Source organism: Macaca nemestrina, chromosome 6, assembly GCF_043159975.1.
Source record: "Macaca nemestrina isolate mMacNem1 chromosome 6, mMacNem.hap1, whole genome shotgun sequence".
Lineage (NCBI taxonomy): Eukaryota > Metazoa > Chordata > Mammalia > Primates > Cercopithecidae > Macaca > Macaca nemestrina.
Genome location: NC_092130.1, coordinates 21,152,867 through 21,174,587, shown reverse-complemented (window position 1 = coordinate 21,174,587; position 21,721 = coordinate 21,152,867). Strand labels below are relative to the sequence as shown.

Sequence of the window (21,721 nt, the reverse complement as noted above, 5' to 3'; positions counted from 1 at the left end):
ACATGGAAAATCAAAGAAAAAAATTCCAAAACCTTATCACTTTGAAACTTTGTAAAAGAGTGCATGATAGTTACCATCACAAATAGGTACTTTACACACTTTAGCACCACACACTAAACCAACATCAAAACAAAACTGTAAAATATTCGTCTTCTTTGCAAGTACTTGCAATTACTCATATCACTGTATCATACAAACACGAAGTAAAATGGAGCCTTCTCTCCTGATCTGGAGAATACCTTTATAATGTTATCCAATTTATCTTGTTCCAGATTTACTGTCAGACAGGACTAATCAGCACATTCTAAAGTACAGGGAAGCTCAATATTCTCTTAAAAACAAAATAATACCAAATAATCCTAGAAAATAAGCAGGAGAGCTAAAAACAGAAAAAACCGAAAGGTTTAACACACCCAAAGCCAAATATATAAACTTCCTATACTGTTTTATCTTCCATGCAAGATTTTAAAATTTCCTCCTTGAACTTTGAAAGTAATACTTCAACATGATGTCTCCGCAGGTAACATAAACTAAATGTGACTCAAACTTAAAGATGTTTTACACAGTAAAACCGCCAAAACCAAAAAAAAAAAAAAAAAAAAAAAAGGCCTTTCTTTCCAAAAACCACAAGAGAGGTTCAACAAATGCTAACCAAAAAGGGAACCTCAACGAGTTCATTAAATGACTTTCTCAGGCTTCGAAGCAGCAATCGGTACTTATGAAAACAGTAATGTCTTGTAGAAGTATAATGTTGTGCGATTTACCATTCAAATTTTGGGGTTAAAAAACACAGGAGGCTTCACTCCACACTTTCCTGAAAATATGGGATTTTAGTTTTGAATACGAAGACAACATACAAATCGTCCTGAATAAGAAAAATGTAGGTTTTTAAAGTCACAGCTAATCTCTGAAGAACTGTGTCAAATAAGAGAAGTGAAAAATGAGTTTTTCATTTCTCTTATTTGACACAGTTCTTCAAAAAAAAAAAACAAAAAACAAACAAAAAAAAAACTCACACCTCCGAAACTCTTTTTTTAAAAAGACAAAGAAAAAACAAGAATGACACGTGACCCAACTTAAAACTATTCAGTACAATACTTCTACACCTTCCCCCAAAACAGAAAAACAAAAATCATCATCCACCATTATCTCCTTTCTTTCTCCCAACCAGTTAAAAAAAAATTCTACCATCAACTAAAACTGATCTTAAGAAAAGCAAATTTTCGGGCTGTCCATCTGTTAGGATGGTAGGCCTCATTGAAAACGTTAAAAGCACAGAGCTAGAGCCTAAAATTCTAAGTAAAAGCCCAGAACTGAGATATCAGGAAACAGAACGCATTTCTTACATAAGCAATGGCACATGTTTTAAATATAGCTGGTCCTCCCCACTCCCACTCGTTGCTAGCTAACTTTGTATGTACCTGATCTCCACATAAACTACTAGCAATTCTGTGGTTTCTAATCATCTCCAAAACCGCAGACACGGAGTCCATTCTGAATACAAAGGCCATCTTTCAACTTAAGGAACAGAGAGAGGAAATAAAACTGCTACCTCTGCCATTGGGCGCTCAGCCTGGGTCACGACTGCAGCACCGACAGCTCATTCTTTTGGGCATGATTCAAGATTCAGTAAAACTGCACACTTCGTATTTTAAAAAATAAAAAGACACACAGCCCTCTCCTTCCCTTTCAGACTAGTTTCCTGTTTACTGCAGACTGCGACGCAAAGCCATCCATTAATCTTTGATGCCTGCTCACTGCACAGGCCCCTTCCTCTCTCCCCGCACCTCCTCCCACCACGCCTGCTGATCTCAGATGCGTTTGAACTACAGTAACCCCAACCCAGCTCGCGGCAAGCAGGCAGCGCAGCGGCAGCAGCAGCAACCGGGCCGCCGCCGCGGGGCTAAGAGATTACGTTCAGCAAAAACTCTGCCAGGAAAGAGGCTCGGGAGCTCCCCTCCTATCTCGCCAACGGTGCTGACTGTGTCGCGCCACGCCACGTACCAAAAGGCTCGCGAAGAAAAACGCGGGCGAAGTTCAGCATCCCCGAACAGAAAGCGAACTCATTCCAGAAGGGGGGTTAACGGGTCTGAGGGTCCTCGGGTAGGGAAAGCAGAACTGGAGGGAGAGGACAGAAGGGATGGCAGCGAGAGAGGAAACCACGGGGACAAAAAAGAAGGGATGAGCAGCCCTCTTACTATAAAAAGGGACTGATGGACGGGATGCAGAGCAATGGGTTCCCCCTCGAAGAATGGATTGGCAGGCCCTTCCGCACCCCCAAACAACCTCGCACCACCTGAAAGCGGGGAGCTTGAGTTTGGGGCTGCGTAGATCAAAGAAGGGTAAGACGAAGAGAAAGAGGGAGGGGAAGCTGGAAGCAAAGTGAACAAAGAGGCAAAAGAGGCAAAATTGGAAATGGAAACGAGAAAGGGAGCTGGAAAGGGGCCGCTCTGGAAGGCTCTTGAAAAAGGCCTAGAAATGGGATGCTGGGGAAGCAAAGGGGGAGAGCCCCGAGGAAGGGCATCTCAGGAATGTAAGGGACCTCTCCAGCCCTGGAAAGAGGAAGGGATGGGAGGGCGGGGAGGCGGCGGCCGAGGCCCAGGAGCTGGAGCAGAGGGGGCTTCGCGCGGGGCCCGGGAGGGGAGACCAGGGTCGGAGGAAGGCGAGGACGGCGGAAGAGGCTGGAGGAGGGGAGGGAAGGGTGCTACAGGTGAAGAGGGGATGTGGACTCCTCCGAGGCTAGGGAGAAGAGGGAGGTGAAGCGAGATAAAAAGAAAGGAGCGAACAGGGAGAAGAGGAAGGAGCCTGCGACGCGATGGGGGAGGGGAGGGAGGCCGTGGGAAGCGGCCGGGGGGCGCGGGGATGGGAAGGGGCCGGGCGGGCGGCGTGGTCACCTCAGGCTGCGGACTCCCTCCCTGGGGAGCGGTGCTGCCGGCGGGCGGGCTCCGCAACTCCCCGGCTCTCTCGCCCGCCCTCCCGTTCTCCTCGGGCGGCGGCGGCGGGGGCCGGGACGGCTCGGCTCACAGCGGCGGCTCTTCTGCGCCGGGCCTCGGATGCTGCTTCTGGGGAGGCGGAGGCAGCGGCAGCGGCAGCGGCCCGGCCCGTACGGTCACCATCGTCCGCTGCACTAGGCGCTCGCGGGCCGAGCCCCTCAGCAGCCGGCGGCGGCGGCGGCCATGGCCTCCTGCGTTCGCTCCTCCCGCCCCCGGCGCTCTGCGGCGGCCGCGGCCCGGCTTCCGCACTCTGCGCCTGCGCGCGGCCCCGCCAGCGCGGCGCGCCCCTCCCCCGCCCCTCCCGCGCGCGCCCGCGCTCACTCACAATCGCGCCCGCGGAGTGCTTTCCGCACCGCCTCCGGTGCGTGGGCGGGAGACATAAGCCTCGCCAAATCGGTACAGCCCGGCTCCGGCGGCTATGGAGAGGCGTCCCGCGGCGACACCTGTACGCGCACTGTGACACGCGCCATTCTGACACACGTGCTCTCTCACTCCCAGACACCACGGGCCGCACGCGCTCACACCCACACTCACCTGCAGGGACCACGTGTGAGAATTTGAAGGCCTGATCCTGTCCCGGTGCCTTCGCTGTAGCAACGATGCGAAAATTCGTTTTAACCCCGTCACTGACTGGACTGACTAGACTGTCAACTCCTTGGCGTCTGGTATGGCTCAGCGGTGCTCAGCACCGAGTGCAGGCACTCAGACCCCTGCGGAGTCAGTGAGTGGATGAATGAATGTATTGGAACTGTTCCCTGAGTATCTGTAACAATTTTGATCCCATGGTTTGATACAAAGAATTTTATTGCAGTATGAAACCCGGTCTTGGCCTAAGATTCAAAACAGGTTAATGTATATTTTCCCCTCCCCAAAGTAGAGGAATTCCACTTTTTCTGTCTCTGTGCCAGTCTCTATCACAGATGCACAATCCTACCCTAATTTAAATGTCACCACCTTTTAGGGCAGGAACTGTTCCCCACAATACATAGCCTGAAGCATATTGTGTGTTTACACAACGACAGTCTTCTGGGCTTGACAAAACTTATCATACCCCTGGGCTTGACAAGACTTCTCATTCCCCGTTTGTCTGCCACTGCCTCACCACGACCTTCTGCAACCCCCACTTCTATTTCCCCTGTCTTCCACCACCACCAAAACCCCTCCACTGTTTTTCGCTTTCTCTTTTCGTTAGTTCCTGGGGAGCCAGTTGCTATGAGAACCTAGCCTGGCCTTAGATGTTGAAAGAGCCAGTGGAAGATACACACCCAGTGATGGGTAAGATGTTGCAACTATACAGGGTCATGCTGAAATTGTGAAGCCTCAACTTCTTCATGTGCAAGAGAAATTAATGTACTGTAATCTCGATGTCTGTGTTGAGGACCCTCCTTGAAAATTCAAGTCTCTGGCCTCTGTTCTTTGAATGGTAAACCCCCAATTCTGAACACTCTTGTATCTTGCTAAAATTGTGAAAGCCAGCTCTGTATTTAGAAAATGCAACCCCTGGAGGTATCAGTCAACCAAACTCAGAGTAACTTGCCTTCCATTAGTTTGAAAGCTCTGTAGGAATCAAGTGTTTAAAATGTGTGGGAATTGTGTACATAACTCACTATAACCACCTTTCATCCAGGTGCCTCAGACTACTTCACCATAGTCATTAAGCCTGTTACATACCAGGGAGGCAGTTCGTGAGTCTCTTTATCTAGCCTAGTAAGTAAAAAAAGTACAGAGGCCACATGAATAATGACTGGAATAGGAAATGGACCAAGATAGCAAGACCTTATCCCTTGATCCCCTCCCTGTTTTAAAAACTTTGCATCTGACTGAGTCAAGAAAACCTAAGGCCAGAAACAGATTACAAAGAAGTCAAAATGAACATAACACTAAATTCTAACTTGATTTGTTATTCTTGTATAAATGGCAGAATCCTGAAAATGTGATTCTTACAAGAAGTATGGTTGCTGGATTTGCGTGGTTTTTTGTTTGTTTGTTTGTTTTTGAGATGGGAGTTTCACTCTTGTTGCCCAGGCTGGAGTGCAGTGGTGTGATCTTGGCTTACCACAACCTCCGCCTCCTGGGTTCAAGCAGTTCTCCTGCCTCAGCCTCCCGAGTAGCTGGGATTACAGCCATGTGCCACCACACCGGGCTAATTTTGTGTTTTTACTAGAGATGGGGTTTCTCCATGTTGGTCAGGCTGGTCTCTAACTGGATTTGTGTTTTAAATGGAGGAGAGGCCTACTTCAGCTCTTACCTTTCCTTTTTTTAAAGCGGGGAAAATGGCTTCAAAGCCCTGTAACCCTCACTATGAGTATTCTGGACTTGTAAAAGCAGGAAGAAGTCACATGTCTTTTTACCTTTTAACTTAATAGCAGCTGCCTGTAAATGCTGAAGTTCAAAACAAGTAAAGAAAATTACTCTGGTAATGAAAGGGTTACTGCTATTATAGTGCTGCTAATCCAGTTATGGGAAAGCTCCACATTGCCAGAAGCAGGTAATCAAACAGAACTAAAAAGAAACGCAAAAGAAAAAAGACGTGGGGGTGGGCCGGGTGAAGAGAGGGCAGCTCAAATAAAAGAGCTCAATCAAGTGTAGAGGAAGTACTTTCTAGAGGCACCCAAACCCACCCGAATCAGGAAAAGCCAGGAGCTAAATTTGTCATTAAGCACCTGGAAGAAAATGTCTAAATACCACAGCTTGGTCATAAAAGGAACTTGCCCAGGGTGCTGGAAGGAAAGAAGTGGTGTGTTTATAACTGCCCAATGGCAGACTATTCAGGAATCGAAAGATTATCTTCCTTCCTGTCTAAATGCATCCAACATTGAGGAGGAAGTCAGCACAAAGTTTGAAAGAGTGCATATATGTTCCAGTTCTAGCCATTCCAAAAGGCTCGCTCCTGAATTCCTGATACAGCCAACTATTGCTAATAGTCACATAGAAATAGTCTTCTGTTGCAAATCCGCAGACAACTGATGGCCAGTTTATTATGCATTGCCTTCTAAATCTAGAGAATATCATATAACAGATTTCACATGATGGGGCCAAAATCCAAAGAACCATGGATAGCCAACACTGGGAGTATGAGGGAGAATTTTCATGTCTTCATTTATTCACACACTTTTTTGTTCCTAATGTTTTCTGGGCACTTTGAGGTTTTCTTTATCCAATTCAAACAACCAGATATTCAAAGATATCTAATTCAATAATCAACTTCCTAATTAGAAGAGTCTAGATAATATATAGAAGCCATTCAACCTGGCTACCCTCCTGGTTTGATTTTGAGAGCCAACTCTACAAGGAAAACTATAGTTTTGTTAGGCAACATTATGCAGTAAAGGGAGGTTCACTCTATTTTTCATGTATATATGTGTGTGTGTATATATATATACACACAGCTTATTTGACATATAATCCACCTGTTTAAAAGTGTACAACTCAGTGGTTTTTAGTATATTTGCAGAGTTGTACAACCATCACCACAATCAATTTCGGAACATTTCATCATAACCTCCCGCTGTGGAAAAGAAAACCCATATCCATTAGCAGTTACTTACCTTCTTGTCCCAGCCCTAAGCAATCATTAATCGTTCTGCAATCACTAATCTTTCTGTCAGATTTGCATGTTCTGGACATGTCATATAAAGGGGATTATACAATATGTAGTATTTTATGTCTGGTTTATTTTACTTAACATAATCTTTTAGGTCCATGCATGTGTAGCATGTATTGGTACTTAATTTTCTTTTCTTGCCAGATAAAATTCCATTGTATAGATAGATATATCATGTTTTGTTTATTCATTCATGAGTTGATGGACACTTGAGTTATTTCCACTTTTTGACGTTTATGAGTAATGCTGTTACGAACATTCATGTACAAGTTGTTGTGTGGACACGTTTTCATTTGTCCTGGTAGAATTGCTGGGTCATATGGTAACTCTATGGTTTCGCTTTTTGAGGAACTGCCAAATAGTCTTCCAAAGCAGCTGCATCATTTTACATTCCCACCAGCAGTATATGAGGAGAGATTTACTCTTCCATTCAGATGCCTCCTATCTGTTAACTATGGGACCCTGTGCCAAGTGTATGTAACTTAAGAACACCTCCATTTATTGTCTGTAAAATAGGGATGGTGATAGTATCTACTTCGCAGGGTTGTTGTGAAAAATAAATGAAATGATGTGTGCTAAAATTCTTTGTACCTCAATATTATGTATGCAATATTCAGATAAGGCTTACAGCTCTTACACTGTGACCAGGTCCTGGATTCTTTTTATGTCTCACATTCTCTTTCTTGTGTTGGCTAAATCTTCCATTGGTTCTTTCTTTTTGTATCCCAGATAGCTGCCAGTAAATCCCTGGGATTACAGGTTTCCTTTTTTAGGTCTAGCAGGAAAGAGAAACTTTGCTCTTCTCATGGTTCAATCAAAACCTCTGGTGTTTAGTCTTACCCCTGATTGGCCCAATGTGGCTCAATCAAAACCTATGGTGTTTAATCTTACCTTCTGTACTATGAGGTACAAAGTCCTCAAGAGTTTCCCCTCCTTTTTTTTTTTTTTTTTTTTTTTTTTCCGAGACAGGGTCAAGCAGTCCTCCCACCTCAGCCTCCTGAGCAGCTAAGACTACAGGCATACGCCACCGCACCAGCTAATTTTCGTGTTGAGACAAGGTATTGCCATGTTGCCCAGGCTGGTCTGGGCTCAAGTGATCCACCCACCTCAGCCTCCCAAAGTGCTGGGATTACAGGCATGAACCACAGCACCTGGCCTAGTTCCCTTCCTTCTGTCTGTAGTATTTGGTTGTCAACTTTTATTATTCTCTAATAGGGTGATAAAGATTAAATTGTAACTTTATATTAACACTAAGTGATTCATACTCATAGCTGGTGCTGAATAAACACTTTTCGTGGATAATTGAAAACAGCAATAGAACTTATATTGTTTTAACACCAAAATAAATTTCTTTCTTTCTCCCTGGTACGGAACTAATACCTGAGACTATAAGAAGAGAAAGCATAGAAATAAGTCAGCTTTTTTGTTTGTTTGGAATTTTTAGATTTTTCTGAAAACATTTTTTATTTCCCCAACATTTTAAGAGTTTCAAACATAAAGAATTAAAAGAATATTTTAATGATCACCCGTATGCATACAATCTAGATTCAACAATTGGTAATTTTTGCATGTTTTGTTTACCTATGTGTGTGTGTCTTTTGCTAAGCTATTTTAGAGAGCCACAGACATCAACACAATTCACTCCTAAATACTCCAACCTGCTGCTTCTAAAACTTTTACCAATTACCATTACCGTACCTAAGAAAATGGAGTATAGTTCTCTAAATCCTCTACTGCCCAGTCAATACACAGATTTTCTCAGTTCACCTCAAAATATCTCTAAAGAAGATCCAATCTGACAAGCCAGCTTTGCTTTTCATCAATCTGAGCACCTGTGATTGTTTAGAATCACTAACATTGGCAGAAAAAAATTGCATTTTTGCTGTTGTTCTCAGATTTTAGCTCAACTGGTCCCTCTGTTCTACTCAGCTACTTTCTTTGCCTTGGTTCTGATTAAGCCTGAGGTAGGGAGTAGTGCAAAATTGTGTGTTGTTGTTTATGTGTGATGATATTCAATTAAATAAAATGGACATTGATTGTCATAGACATTTGTTAGCTACCTCCTCACTATTCTTCTTCTCCTGTTCTTCTTTCAGATACCAACTTGAACCTTGAATAAACAGATGGTCTGTTGGCCACGGACCAGGAATGGGATCCACCAGTTTATCCTTTCTCCCTTAGTGCTTAGTCCAGGGAAGGACCCGTGAGCCACATTGGGCCAATCAGGGGTAAGACTAAATACAAGAGGTTTTGATTGAACTATGGGAAGAACAAAGTTTTTCTTTCCTGCTGGACCTAAAAAAGGAAACCTGTAATCCCAGGGATTTACTGGCAGTTATCTGGGATACAAAAGGAAAGAACCAATGGAAGATTTAGCCAACACAAGAAAGAGAACCTGAGACATAAAAAGAACCCAACACCTGGTCACATTGTATGAGCTCTAAGCCTTATCTGAAGCCGGCATGCCCACCCCCTCACTCTTTAATTGATATTACCCAATAGGTTACCTTTTTTGGCCTAAGCCAATTTGGGTTGTGTTTTCTATTATTTACAGTTAAGGGTCACAAGGCATTCAATCCTTATAATTTGCTTGTCACCCATCCCTGGGTATAAGATGCTGCTATGAATATAAGGAGTTAACTAATAATAATAATGTTAAGTACATAAAAACACAATTGTACAGCTCCACATACTCTTATGAAATACAACCATTTAACCACTGTCCAGAAATATAAGCTTGTCCACACCCCAGAAGATCCTCACATGCCCCTTCATTCACAGGTGTCTCACTAGCCCCAAAGGTAATCATTTTCCTGACTTTAGTCACTTTCTTTTCTTTCTTTGACCACCTAACTATGAATTCCTAAAAACTGTAGTCTAGTTCTGCCTGTTCTTGATTTTTTCCCTTTTCTTTTTTTTTTTTTTTTTTGAGGCAGAGCCTCTCTCTGTTGCCTAGGCACAATCTCGGTTCACTGCAACCTCTGCCTACTAGGTTCACATGATTCTTCTGCTTCAGCTTCCTGAGTAGCTAGGATTACAGGCGTGCACCACCATGCCCAGCTAATTTTTGTGTTTTTAGTAGAGACGGGGTTTCACCATGTTGGCCAGGCTGGCCTTGGACTCCTGACCTCAAATGACCCATCCACCTTGACCTCCCAAAGTGCTGGGATTACAGGCATGAGCCACCATGCCCAGCCTAGATATTCTTTTGTGACTAACATTCTTTTCTGCTTAACATTGTGAAATTCAATTATGTTCTCGTGAGGCTACAGTTATTTCATTTTCATTGCAGTATAGAATTCTGTCATATGAATAGAACATGATGTAATCATGCTGGTACTTACGAACATTGAATTTATGAACATTAAAGTTTCAGTTTGGAACTACAGGTATGGTGAATCATGCTGCTATCAACATTTTTGCACTTGCCTTCCTGGTGACCACATGTACACATTTCTCTTGAATTGCTGGGCCACAGGGCTACCTATCTTCAACTTTCTTAGGTAACTCCAAACTGTTTTCCAAGGTGATTGCAGCACTTTACTTGCCTAACAGCAATCTGGTTCCTGTTGCCCTGTATCCCAGCCTATGATTGGTGGTGTCAGACCTTTTAATTTTAACCTTTCTAATGGGGTTTTTAACTTGCATTTTCCTAATTGCCAATAAGGTTAAGTACTTTTTCGTATTTGGGGGCCTTTTAAGATTTCCTTTTTGATGAATTGCTCAAGTCTTTTACCCAGTTTTCCCTTGGGTTGTCCTTTGCTTGTTGTTTTCTTTTGTAATTCTTTTCATATTATGAATGCAAGTGTTCTGTCAATTATGTGTCAAGCAAAATGTTCTGTTATATGGCTTCCCTTTTTAGTCTCAAAATGATGTCTTTTGAGGAAGATTAATTTTTAGTTTAAATTTAATATTTTTTATGTGTAATGCTTGTTTTAAACCTGTTTTTTCTGTGCTCTACAGCACCATCTCTGTCATAAAGTGAGTGTGCATATCTGAATAGATCTGTTTCTGAACTTTCTATTCTATCCCACTGGTTTCTTTGTTTATCCTTGTGCTGACACCAAACTGTTCCAGTTACTCTAAGAAGTTGATATGTGGTAAAGCACATCTTCCTACTTAGTTTTCTTTGTTTTGTTTTGTTTTCGGGAGGTTCTTGGCTCTTTGCATTTCCATATCAATTTTGGAATCAGCTTGTTGAGTTTCCCAAGATCCTGCTGAAGTTTTTAGTTTCCACATACAAGTCTTACATATCTCTTATTGCATTAATTCCACCATACTTGGGGTTTTTTTTAATGCTACTGCTATTGGTAATTTACTTTGACTTTTTTTTTTTTTTTTTTTTTTGAAGAGAAGTCTCCCTCTTTCACCCAGGCTGGAACGCAGTGGCACAATCTTGGCTCACCATAACTTCCACCTCCCCAGGTTCAAGTGATTCTCCTGCCTCAGCCTCCTGAATAGCTGGGATTACAGTTGCCCACTACCATGCACAGCTAATTTTTGTATTTTTGGTAGAGATTGGGTTTCACCATGTTATCCATGCTGGTCTCAAACTCCCGACCTCAAGTGATCCGCCCAACTCAGCCTCCCAAAGTGCTGGGATTACAGGTGTGAACCACCACACAGGCCGGAAATTTGCATTTTATTGTATGTTAGGCTTTCAGGATATAACAGTAAATCTCAAGAGTTTCTGACCCCAAGACCTTCCAATGTCTTGGAGCTGGGGCAGACATATAAATGATGTGGGTTGGTTATCACAGATATACAAAGTGGTGTGGGTTAGTTATCACAAATATGCAAAGTGGTGTGGGTTAGTTGTGATAGAGGTGAAACAATGTTACCATGAAAATGCAAATAGTGTGAAGTGGGTGGGATTAGCCCATTTGTGAGTTCTTGAGGTGGTGGGGAGAGACATTCTGAGTGTTGAAAAATACACAGGAGTCAGCTGACCGGGTGCAGTGACTCACGCCTATAATCCCAGCACTTTGGGAGGCCAAGGTGGGTAGATCACCTGAGGTCAGGAGTTCAAGACCAGCTTGACCACCAGGTGAAACCTTGTCTCTGCTGAAAATACAAAAAGTAGCTGGCCGTGGCCGGGCACGGTGGCTCATGCCTGTAATCCCAGCACTTTGGGAGGCCAAGGCGGTTGGATCACCTGCGGTCAGGAATTTGAGACCAGCCTGACCACCATGGCGAAACCCCATCTCTACTAAAAAAAATACAAATATTAGCCGGGCGTGGTGGCATGCACCTGTAGTCCCTCCCAACTACTCAGGACTCTGAGGTGGGACGATGACTTGAGCCCAGGAGGCAGAAGTTGCAGTGAGCCGAGATCATGCCACTGCATTCCAGCCTGGGCAAAAAAGCCAGACCCAGTCTCAAAAAAAGAAAAAACAAATATTCAAACAACCCATGGAGAGTCAACAGCTTCTCACAATAGTTGATCAGTTATAAAAAGCCAGCTAGCTTCTACCAGTTAAGATATGAGTAGCAGTGGTGCCAATTGTTCAGATTCTATGAAATTACTGCTCCTATGTGTTATATATTCTATGATGTGAAGCAACCTGTGCACCCTGCAAACCAAGGTCCCTTCTAAATCAATGCATGGAGTAGTTTCATGGAGTAATAGGAGAATCGGTGATGTTATGGGTCCTCTTTTATCAATTATGTCACTTACTGGTGGATATCCATATACTCTTTTTAATAAACTGCTATATCTTTAAAAAAAAAAAAAAAAAAAAAAGATGTGCAACCAGAAGAGAAAGAATCAAGTTTAGGCACCTGCCAGATGCAGACAACCTGAAGACCACCAGCAACCTGCATTGCCTCAGCTGGCTTCTGCCCAAGTGCAGCTGCTGGTGCCTGGGGAGGATTTAAGTGGGGTAGAGAGAGCATAAGGTGACCACAGGCCCTCACAGGTGCAGAGAACTCTCACTTTTTGAATGGAGATTGAGGCATTTAATTAATATCTTGACACATTTCTAATTACCAAAGCCAGACTGATTTTTTACTTAAAGTGAGTAGGACTGCCCACTAATTAAGAATTCTTGATATCTGTCCAAGTTTCCATTGGAAGGCAGAGAAAAATTACTCCTTCTGAATACTTAAAGCGATAGTGAGTGATAAAATCAGATTGCATTTTGATTGCATCATGAATCTTGTTACTTCCAGAGTGTAAAGTTCATATAAGAAATGATACACAAAACAATTACGATTGGATCTCAGATTTACAGAGGGAATGGAGGGAAAGATGAGGTAAGCTGGGGCCAGTCCAGGAGTTAAGGAGGGATTTTTCATGCCATGCAAAGGAGTTTGGACTTTAACACGGAAATCAGGGAAATGCTGAGGAGTTCACTTAGGAGAGTAACATTTAGGGCATTTACTATGTTTTAGGTCCTGTACTAGGTGGTTTACATGAATTATCACATTTAATTATCATGAAAAACTTATGAAGTAGATAGTATAATTATTGCCATTCTGAAAATGAGAGAACTGAGGCATAGAGAGGTCAAGTAACTTGTCCAGAGTCACACAGTTAGCAGCAGCAGAACTCAGATACAACCCAGACTCGTCAGGGTTCTATGTGTATGTCCCCCATTATGCTGCACCTGCTTCCTGTCCCACTGATATGCCAGGATAGGTGATGAGTTTATTCAGAGTCTAGAACTCAAGCCCCACTGGTGTCTCCTTAGTAATGAATGAATGATTATTTTACCTGAAATGACTATACAAACAAAAGGCAATAACACTTCAGGAATCTTCCCTGTGAGTTTTCTTTGTTTTTATTTTTTGAGACAAAGGCTCACTTTGTTGCCCAGGCTGGAGTGGAGTGGCGTGATCTCTGCTCACTGCAACCTCTGCCTCCCAGGTTCAAGCGATTCTGCCTCAGCCTCCGGAGGAGCTGGAACTACAGGTGTGCGCCACCACTCTCAGCTAATTTTTGTATTTTTAGTAGAGATGGGGTTTCACCATGTTGGCCAGGCTGGTCTTGAACTCCTGACCTCAGGTGATCCACCTGACTCGGCCTCCCAAAGTGTTGGGATTACAGGCGTGGGCTACCGTGCCAGGCCCCTGTGAGTTTTCTTTGATGTCTGATATGGTTTGGCTGTGTCCCCACGCAAATCTCATCTTGAATTGTAGCTCCCATGATTCCCACATGGGAGGTAATTGAATCATGGGGGCAGGTTTTTCCCATGCTGTTCTCATGATAGTGAATAGGTCTCATGAGATCTGATGGTTTTATAAAGGGCAGTTCCCCTGTGTACGGGCTCTTGCCTGCTGTGATGTAAGACATGCCTTTGCCCCTCCTTCACCTTCCGCCATGATTGTGAGGCTCCCCTAGCCATGTGGAACTGTGAGTCTATTAAACCTCTTTTTCTTTGTAAATTACCTAGTCTCAGGTATGTCTTTATTAGCAGCATGAGAACAGACTAATACAATGTCTCCACATTGTTTCACAAAATAAGAACGTTTGCTTTGGGTCATAGACTTCTGAGAAGAGTGCGGCTAATGAATAACTCTTTCTAAATAGGAAATGGAGGTGGCAGCTAGGAGAGTGCAGACTAGAGTTACTCTAACTGGGTTCAAAGCCTGGTTCTGCCTCTTACCAGCTGTGTGACCTTGGCCAAGGTACTCAACTTTTCTTTGCCTAATTTCCTATTTAATAACACCTACCTCGTAGGATTTTGTGGTTAGATGTGTCATTATACATATAAAGTACTTAGAACAATGCCTTGCACAAGGAAAGCAGCATTGCTATGGTCTGAACGTTTATGTTCCCCCAAAATTCATATGTTAAAATCTATTCTCCACTGCAATAGTATTAAGAGGTGGGGTCTCTGGGAGGTGACTAGGTCATGAGGGCTCTGTTCTCATAAATGGGATTAGAGGCTTGAGGGAGCTTGTTCGCCCCTTCTGTCATGTGAGGACACATAGAAAGCACTGTCATCAGGAACAGGCTGTCACCAGACAACCGTTGCTGCCTTGATCTTAGACTTGCCAACCTCTAGAACCGTGAGCAATACATTTATATTGTTTATAAATTACCTTATCTAAGACATGTTGTTATAGCAGCCCAAACCAGGATAAGCACTTATTATCATCATTGTTATTATTATTACTTTTTGGCTTATCATGCTTATACCTTCACTATTCAAAGATACTAAAGATACTATCAGTCAATATTTACTGAACACATATTCATAGCATCTGTTAGATACTAGGTGCCATATAAGTGAATTAGAACACACAATTCCTGCAGATGCTAAGTGTGATATAAATGAATGGGAACATAATTTCTCCCTTCAAGCCTCTTATGACCCAGTTAGATAGGTGGACCTACGTATGCTGCCGTGTTATAAAGCTGCTCGGTACATATTTTATCCCTTAATTGATTATAAACTCGTTCTGGCACAAGCCACAGTTTATTTCTTTTTGAATCCCTCACTCCTTCTCTCTTCCACTTAGAAGATTGTCTATAGTATGTCTTCAGCTAATTTGTCAACATCAACTTCCAAAAAACTCATTTTCTTTTTTCCCTTTTTTTTTTTTTTTTTTTTGAAGACAGTCTCGCTTTGTCACCCAGGCTGGAGTGCAGGCTCGATCTTGACTCACTGCAACCTCCACCTCCCAGGCTCAAGCAATTCTCCTGTGTCAGCCTCCTGAGTAGCTAGGATTACAGGTATCCACCACTGCGCTCAGCTAATTTCTATAATTTTAGTAGAGACGGGGTTTTACCATGTTGGCCAGGCTGGTCTCAAACTCCTGACCTCAGGTGATCTGCCTGCCTACTAGGCCTCTCAAACTGCTGGGATTACAGGCATGAGGCATCGCACCTGGCCACGAAAACCTTATTCTCAATAATCTTTCCTGCTGACCACTCCTATTAAGGTTCTGGTCCTGTTTTCATAGTGTCTTTACTAAAGTGTTCTTCTTAGCATCAAGTTTCCAATCCACTGACCCTACCAGCTCTTTACATCTTCCTCTTATGTCCTTCCATCTCTCTTCACCCACCATAGGTTCTATGTTGTGTCATTTAAATGTGCCACTTACAAGGATTCTTGGCTCTTTGTCTGCTCTGCACCTGCACCTGAGTGGCTAATAGTGCTGGATAAATCACACAACCAATCACAGATCTCAAATCTGAGCCTTCAGGCGCGCTCCACAATCCCACTGCATTGTCCTGATACATTTGTTTCCCACTCCCAGAGGGGCATGCTCTGCTTTCTTCTCAAACCTTCCACATCACCCATCCTCTCTCTTCCACTATTTTCAGCTCAGTGAGTAGCTGAGAAAATCGAAGTGATCCATCAAATCCCTTGTCTATCCACCATGAAATGACCAGACCGTAGCAATATTTTAGGCCTTCTTTCTTGTACCTTGGAAGAGGTTCCCTGGCTTCACCCATAGATCAAATCCTCTACTAGCAGTCTGAATCTCAGCCTCTTGTTTTTTTTTCCCAGCATTTAAAATCTGAAATAAATCCCTTTCTTTCTCGTACCATCAAGTCCCCTCTCTACTGAGTCATTTCCACTAGCATACAAACATGATTAGAATGGCAGTTATTTAAAAAATGTGTCCAAACACAGTGGCTTGCACCTGCAATCCCAACAGTTTGGGAGACCAAGGCAGGAAGATTGTGTGAGGCCAGGAGTTTGAGACCGGTCTGGGCATCCTTGTAAGATCCTACCTCTACAAAAAATTTTTTTTAATTAGTTAAGCATGGTGGCACACACCTTTAGTGCCAGCTATTGGGGAGGCTGAGGCAGGAGGACTGATTGAGCCCAGGAGTTCAAGGCTGCAGTGAGCTATGATTGTGCCACCGCATTCCTGCCTGAGTGACAGAGTGAGACCCTGTCTACAAAAAAAAAAAAAAAAAAAAAATCCCTCCTTTGACTTCATGCCTCACAACCTTCAGCTCCACTTCACTACAAAAAATATCCTAAAAAGTTGTCTATAGCAACTGCCTCAACTTCCTACCTTTTATTCTCCCCTTAATCCATTTCAATCAGAATTCTACCCCAAATATTTCACTGAAAGTTTTCTAGCAAGATCATGAAAGACTTCCTCACCAAATCCAGTGGTCCCTTGTCAGTACTGATCTTATTCTACTTGTCACCAGCCATTTCAAAGAGTTCACCATCTCCCCACATTTTTTTGTTTGTTTGTTTTGTTTTGTTTGAGATGAAGTTTTGCTCTTGTGGCCCTGGCTGGAGTACAGTGTCACAATCTCAGCTCACTGCAACCTCTGTCTCCTGGGTTCAAGCAATTCTCATGCCTCAGCCTCCCGAGTAGCTAGGATTACAGGCATGCGCCACTACACCTGGCTAGTTTTTGTATTTTTAGTAGAGATGGGGTTTCACCATGTTGACCAGGCTGGTCTCGAACTCCTGACCTCACGTGATCCACCTGCCTCAGCCTCCCAAAGTGCTGGGATTACAGGTGTGAGCCACCGCACCTAGCCAATCATCTCCCCCTTTTAAAAACACTTTCTCCTCCTGATTTTTGCATTAGATGCCTAAGGCTGCTGTAACAAATGACTACAAATTCAATGGTTTAAGATAAAAGAAATTTATTCCCTTACAGTTTTGGAGGCTAGAATTTCAAAATCAAGGTTTCAGCAGGGCCGTGCTCTCTCTGAAGTCTTTAGGGAAGAATCTTTCTTGACTATTGCTAGCTTTTGGTCGCTCCTGCCAATCCTTGGTGTTCCTTGGCTTGTAGCTGCCTCACTCCAATCTTTGCCTCTGCAATCACATGGCCTTTTTGTAAGGACCCCAGTCACTGCATTCAGGACCCACTGTAATCAGTACGACCTCATCTGAACTTATTAGATCTAACTTATTAGGTCTGTAAAGACCCTATTTTCAAATAGGGTTACATTCTGAAATTCCAGATGGGCATGAATTCTGGGGAGAATACTGTTTAACCTACCACAGTTTCTGTGACTGCATGCCTTCCCGGTTTTTCTTCTACTTCATTAGCTGTTCTTTCTCACTCTCATTTGAAGGCTATTTTGCCTTAGCTGTAAGTGTTAGAGTGACCCAAGGCTTGGCTCAGGGCCCTTTTGCGTTCTCTAAACACACTGTCTCCTGAGGGGATATCATCCACTCCCATGGTTTTAAAATTCCATACCAAAATTTATGTTCCAGCCCTCAGCTGTACCCTCAGCTGTGTCCAAGTCCCAGCCTCCTATTGATGATAGTAGTTAACACTTATTGGACACTCCCTATGTACCAGACCCTCTCTTAAGGTCTTTATATGTATTAACTCATTTAATCCTCACAACAAATTTACAGGGTGAGTACTGTTTTTATCCCCAATTCATAGATGAAGAAACTGAGGCACAAAGAGGTTCAAGCCTACATAGGTAGGAGCCAGGATTCGAAACTGGGTAAGCTGAGTCCAGAGTCTGCTCTCTTTACCACTACCTGTTCTGCCTTTCCTCAGGGATCCGGGCTTATATATTCCAACACATACTCAACATCTGCACCCAGATGTCTAATAGGCATCTTGGAGGTGAATTAAATAGAACGTTGGACTCCTGCCCCTTACTTCCACCTTAATCTTTCCTTCCCTGGTCCCACATCTCAGCGTATGACACCACCAACCCAGATCTGGAAATCAAGTTCAAATTTGATTCTCCTGTTTCCCCATGTACCCTAGTCTTCATTCCCGTGCCCAGCCAATCCATCAACAAGCCCTACTGGCTTGATCTCAACCATAGGTCTCCAGTCTGTCCACTTCTCTCCATTTTCACTACCGTCCTAGTTCATGCTGAGCTATCATTTCATGTTACTGCAATTAAATTCTACGTAGTCCTTTTGCTTTCACTTTTGTAGTCTACCGCTAACCCAGTGGCTAGATAAATTTTTGAAAGGTAATCAGACCATGACATGGCCCAGTTTCAGAGCCTTCCACGTGTCCCTCATGTTCAAAATGCATACTCCTATTCCTTGCCCACAGGGCCCAGCCTGACCTGGCACCTTTGCCTCTCTGCCCTCATCTCTTACCACTCTCCTCCTTAGTCCTCCAGCTTGAGTCACAGGCCTCACTTATGCTTTTCCAGGAACGCCAACCCATGCTTGCATCAGGCCCTCTGCACTTGTTCACCCTCCTGACAAAAATGGTAGCAGAAATGCTCCATCCTCACATCTTCCCTTCATTCAGACTTTGGCTCAAACATCACATGCTCAGACAGGACTTTTCTGAATCATTACTTTTTTTTTTTCTTTTAGGACAGGGTCTCACTCTGTCACCCAGACTGGAGTGCAGTGGCACCATCTCGGCTCACTGCAACCTCTGCCTCCTGAGTTCAAGGATTCTCCTGCCTCAACCAACCAAGTAGCTGGGATTACAGGTGCATATCACCACTCCTGGCTAATTTTTGTATTTTTAGAATGGGCAGAGTTTCACCATGTTGTCCAGGCTGGTCTTGAACTCCTGACCTCAGGTGATATGGCCAACTCAGCCTCCCAAACTGCTGGGATTACAGGCGCGAGCCATGGCACCCAGCTTAGGACTTTTCTGTTGTCCCCTGATCACTTTCTTTTTTTTTTTTTTTTTTTTTTTTTTTGAGACGGAGTCTCGCTCTGTCACCCAGACTGGAGTGCAGTGGCCGGATCTCAGCTCACTGCAAGCTCCGCCTCCCGGGTTTACGCCATTCTCCGGCCTCAGCCTCCCGAGTAGCTGGGACTACAGGCGCCCGCCACCTCGCCCGGCTAGTTTTTTGTATTTCTTAATAGAGACGGGGTTTCACCGTGTTAGCCAGGATGGTCTTGATCTCCTGACCTCGTGATCCGCCCGTCTCGGCCTCCCAAAGTGCTGGGATTACAGGCTTGAGCCACCGCGCCCGGCCTGTCCCCTGATCACTTTCTATCACACACTGCCCTGTGTTTTTTGTTTGTTTTTCCTTTGAGACTGGGTCTCGCTCTGTCGCCCAGCCTGGAGTGCAATGCCATGATCTCAGCTCACTGCAACCTCTACCTCCCGGGTTCAAGCAACTCTCCTGCCTCAGCCTCCCGAGCAGCTGGGATTACAGGCACCTGCCACCATGCTCAACTAATTTTTGTATTTTTAGTAGAGATGGGTTTTGCCATGTTGGCCAAGCTGGTTTCGAACTCCTGTCCTCAAGTGGTCCACCCACCTCGACCTCCCAAAGTGCTGGGATTACAGGCGTGATCTGCTGCGCCCAGCCTGTTTGTATTTTAATAGCTTTTATCACTATTTAAAAATACCTCATTTATGTTTTATTTATTTGGACAGAGAGCTTTTCATTTACATTTGTATCGCCAGTGCCTAGAATGGTGTCCAATACAGACTAATTACTCAATATATATTTTTAAAGGGATGAATGAATGAAGCTGAGTGTATAGACAAGTGAGGTCAATCATGGAAGGTTGTAGATCAGTTTTAAGGCATAGTTTGAAAGAGGGGAAGATGTTTTATCACAGTGGAGAAAGGACATTTTTAGCAAAGAAAACAATATATTCAAAGAAATGATCTGGTCTTGAATAAGTGACAGATAGAAGCTGATAACTGTATTAATTCAGGTGATATAGAAAGTTGGTGACTACAGGAATAAAATTAGCTTATCAGAGCAGGGAGTTATCACTTGGATATTGAATGTCTAAGGAGTTTAAATTCATTAATGACTTCAACTTTATTGATTTTCTTTTGGATGCAGGTTTTGTCTAGGTAGTTTTTGTACAATAATGAACAAGCAAGATGTAATCCCTGTCCTCGTGGTATTTACAGTCTAGTGGAAAAACTGACATCAAATACTATTCCATAAACATTAATACAAATGGTCAAAGTGTGTGCTGAACTAATATTTTGGAAAATTACTCATTGTGTGTTTTGTCCCCAGCATTACTTGTTCTCCTTTGGCTCTTACCCATTCAATCAGCTCAGTTTTCTGCATGTATGATGCAGAAGATAGATGAATTGCAGAATCCAATGTATAACTAACAAAAACCTTGTCCTAGCTCTTGAGTTCCAAAATCCAAGTTTTCAGTAGGTATAGACTGTAACTTCTGTCATGAATACATGAATAGTGATTTGAGAAGATACTCAATGAATCAGAGCAAGGCTATTCTGGCCCAGAGACTGGCAACTTTTCCCGAGGATGGAGGAGAGTCAGAGGGAAGTGATTAGAACTTAGGTGGTGTTGGGTCTTTGCAAAATGGAGCATCCACCCTATGTCATTGCCCAGGCCAAGCTCCAGGGGATGACAAATTCAAGATTAGTTTGGACTTCATAAGAGCAGAGGAGACTGGTGCTCACATTCTCCAGGCCCAGCCCAGCAAGTTGACCAACATTGAGCAGAAATGGCTTTGTAGATGCCTTTGCACTTGGACTTTGAAACCTCACAGATTCCGCCTGTGCTTCTCTTTGGTGTAGAAGAGCAAAGTGATCTCTAGGCATACAGCACAGCATTGTTTTTCTGACAGCAAATCTGTCATTTTCCAAGGACCACCAATTCTCCAATTCTTTGATACCAACTGGGTGTCCAATAATTCAACTCAACTCTGACACCAGTGACCTGGAGTCAGTGCAGACCCCCCAAGTTATGGGCTCAGTTGCATAACAGTGCCTCCACTTCATATGTTAGCCAGATACGGGGCTCCAAGCTAACTGAACCTTTGCTCAATCAACTACAAATTTGGGGATTCCCATGACCCTCCCTGTATTAGTTCATTTTCACGCTGCTGATAAAGACATAATCATGCTGATAAAGAACAGCATGGAAAAGAACTGAGCACCTGATTCAATTACCTCCCACCAGGATCCTCCCACAACACACAGCAATGCAAGATGAGATTTGGGTGGGGACACAGCCAAACCATATCACTCCCCACCCTCCACCAGGTTTGATAATTCGCTAGAAAGACCCACAGGACACAACCACTGCAGTTTTATTATAAAGAATATGATTCAGAAACAGCCAAATGGAAGAGATGCATAGGGCAAGGAAGGGAGTTGAAGGTGGACAGAGCGCCCGTGCCCTCTCTGGGCATCCACCTGCCCAGCACGTCAATATGTTCACAAACTCAGAAGATCCCTAAACCTTGTTTTCAAGAGATTTTACTGAAGTTTCATTATGTAGGTGTGATTGATTGGCCATTGG

At 43.6% G+C, this 21,721-nt stretch overlaps 2 protein-coding genes across 10 annotated transcripts in view; one reads left to right on the top strand and one right to left on the bottom strand.

Annotated features, from left to right (window-relative positions):
• LOC105482352 (ring finger protein 145) overlaps positions 1–21,721 on the bottom strand; it is a 107,903-nt gene that overhangs the window by 48,675 nt on the left and 37,507 nt on the right. Inside the window, exon 1 of one of the 6 annotated variants that reach the window (XM_071098134.1) lies at positions 3,319–3,334. The exons of 2 other annotated variants lie outside the window; for them this stretch is intronic. Coding sequence is in view for 1 of the 4 variants with exons in the window: in XM_011742381.2 (XP_011740683.1) it covers positions 1,553–1,561 (9 nt within the window). In the remaining 3 variants the exon portion in view is untranslated. Of the gene's footprint in view, positions 1–1,552; positions 1,743–2,004; positions 2,022–2,894; positions 3,032–3,318; positions 3,335–21,721 lie in introns of those variants that run through there. 3 more of the 6 variants (XM_011742382.3, XM_071098132.1, XM_011742381.2) reach the window with 3 other exon arrangements.
• C6H9orf50 (chromosome 6 C9orf50 homolog) overlaps positions 2,653–21,721 on the top strand; it is a 54,841-nt gene continuing 35,772 nt past the window's right edge. The window contains exons 1-2 of one of the 4 annotated variants that reach the window (XM_071098139.1): positions 2,653–3,658; positions 4,186–7,550. In XM_071098139.1, the coding sequence (XP_070954240.1) occupies positions 2,816–3,562 (747 nt within the window). In that variant the 5' untranslated portion in view covers positions 2,653–2,815 and the 3' untranslated portion in view covers positions 3,563–3,658; positions 4,186–7,550. Of the gene's footprint in view, positions 3,715–4,185; positions 7,551–21,721 lie in introns of those variants that run through there. The other 3 variants (XM_071098138.1, XM_071098140.1, XM_071098141.1) reach the window with 3 other exon arrangements.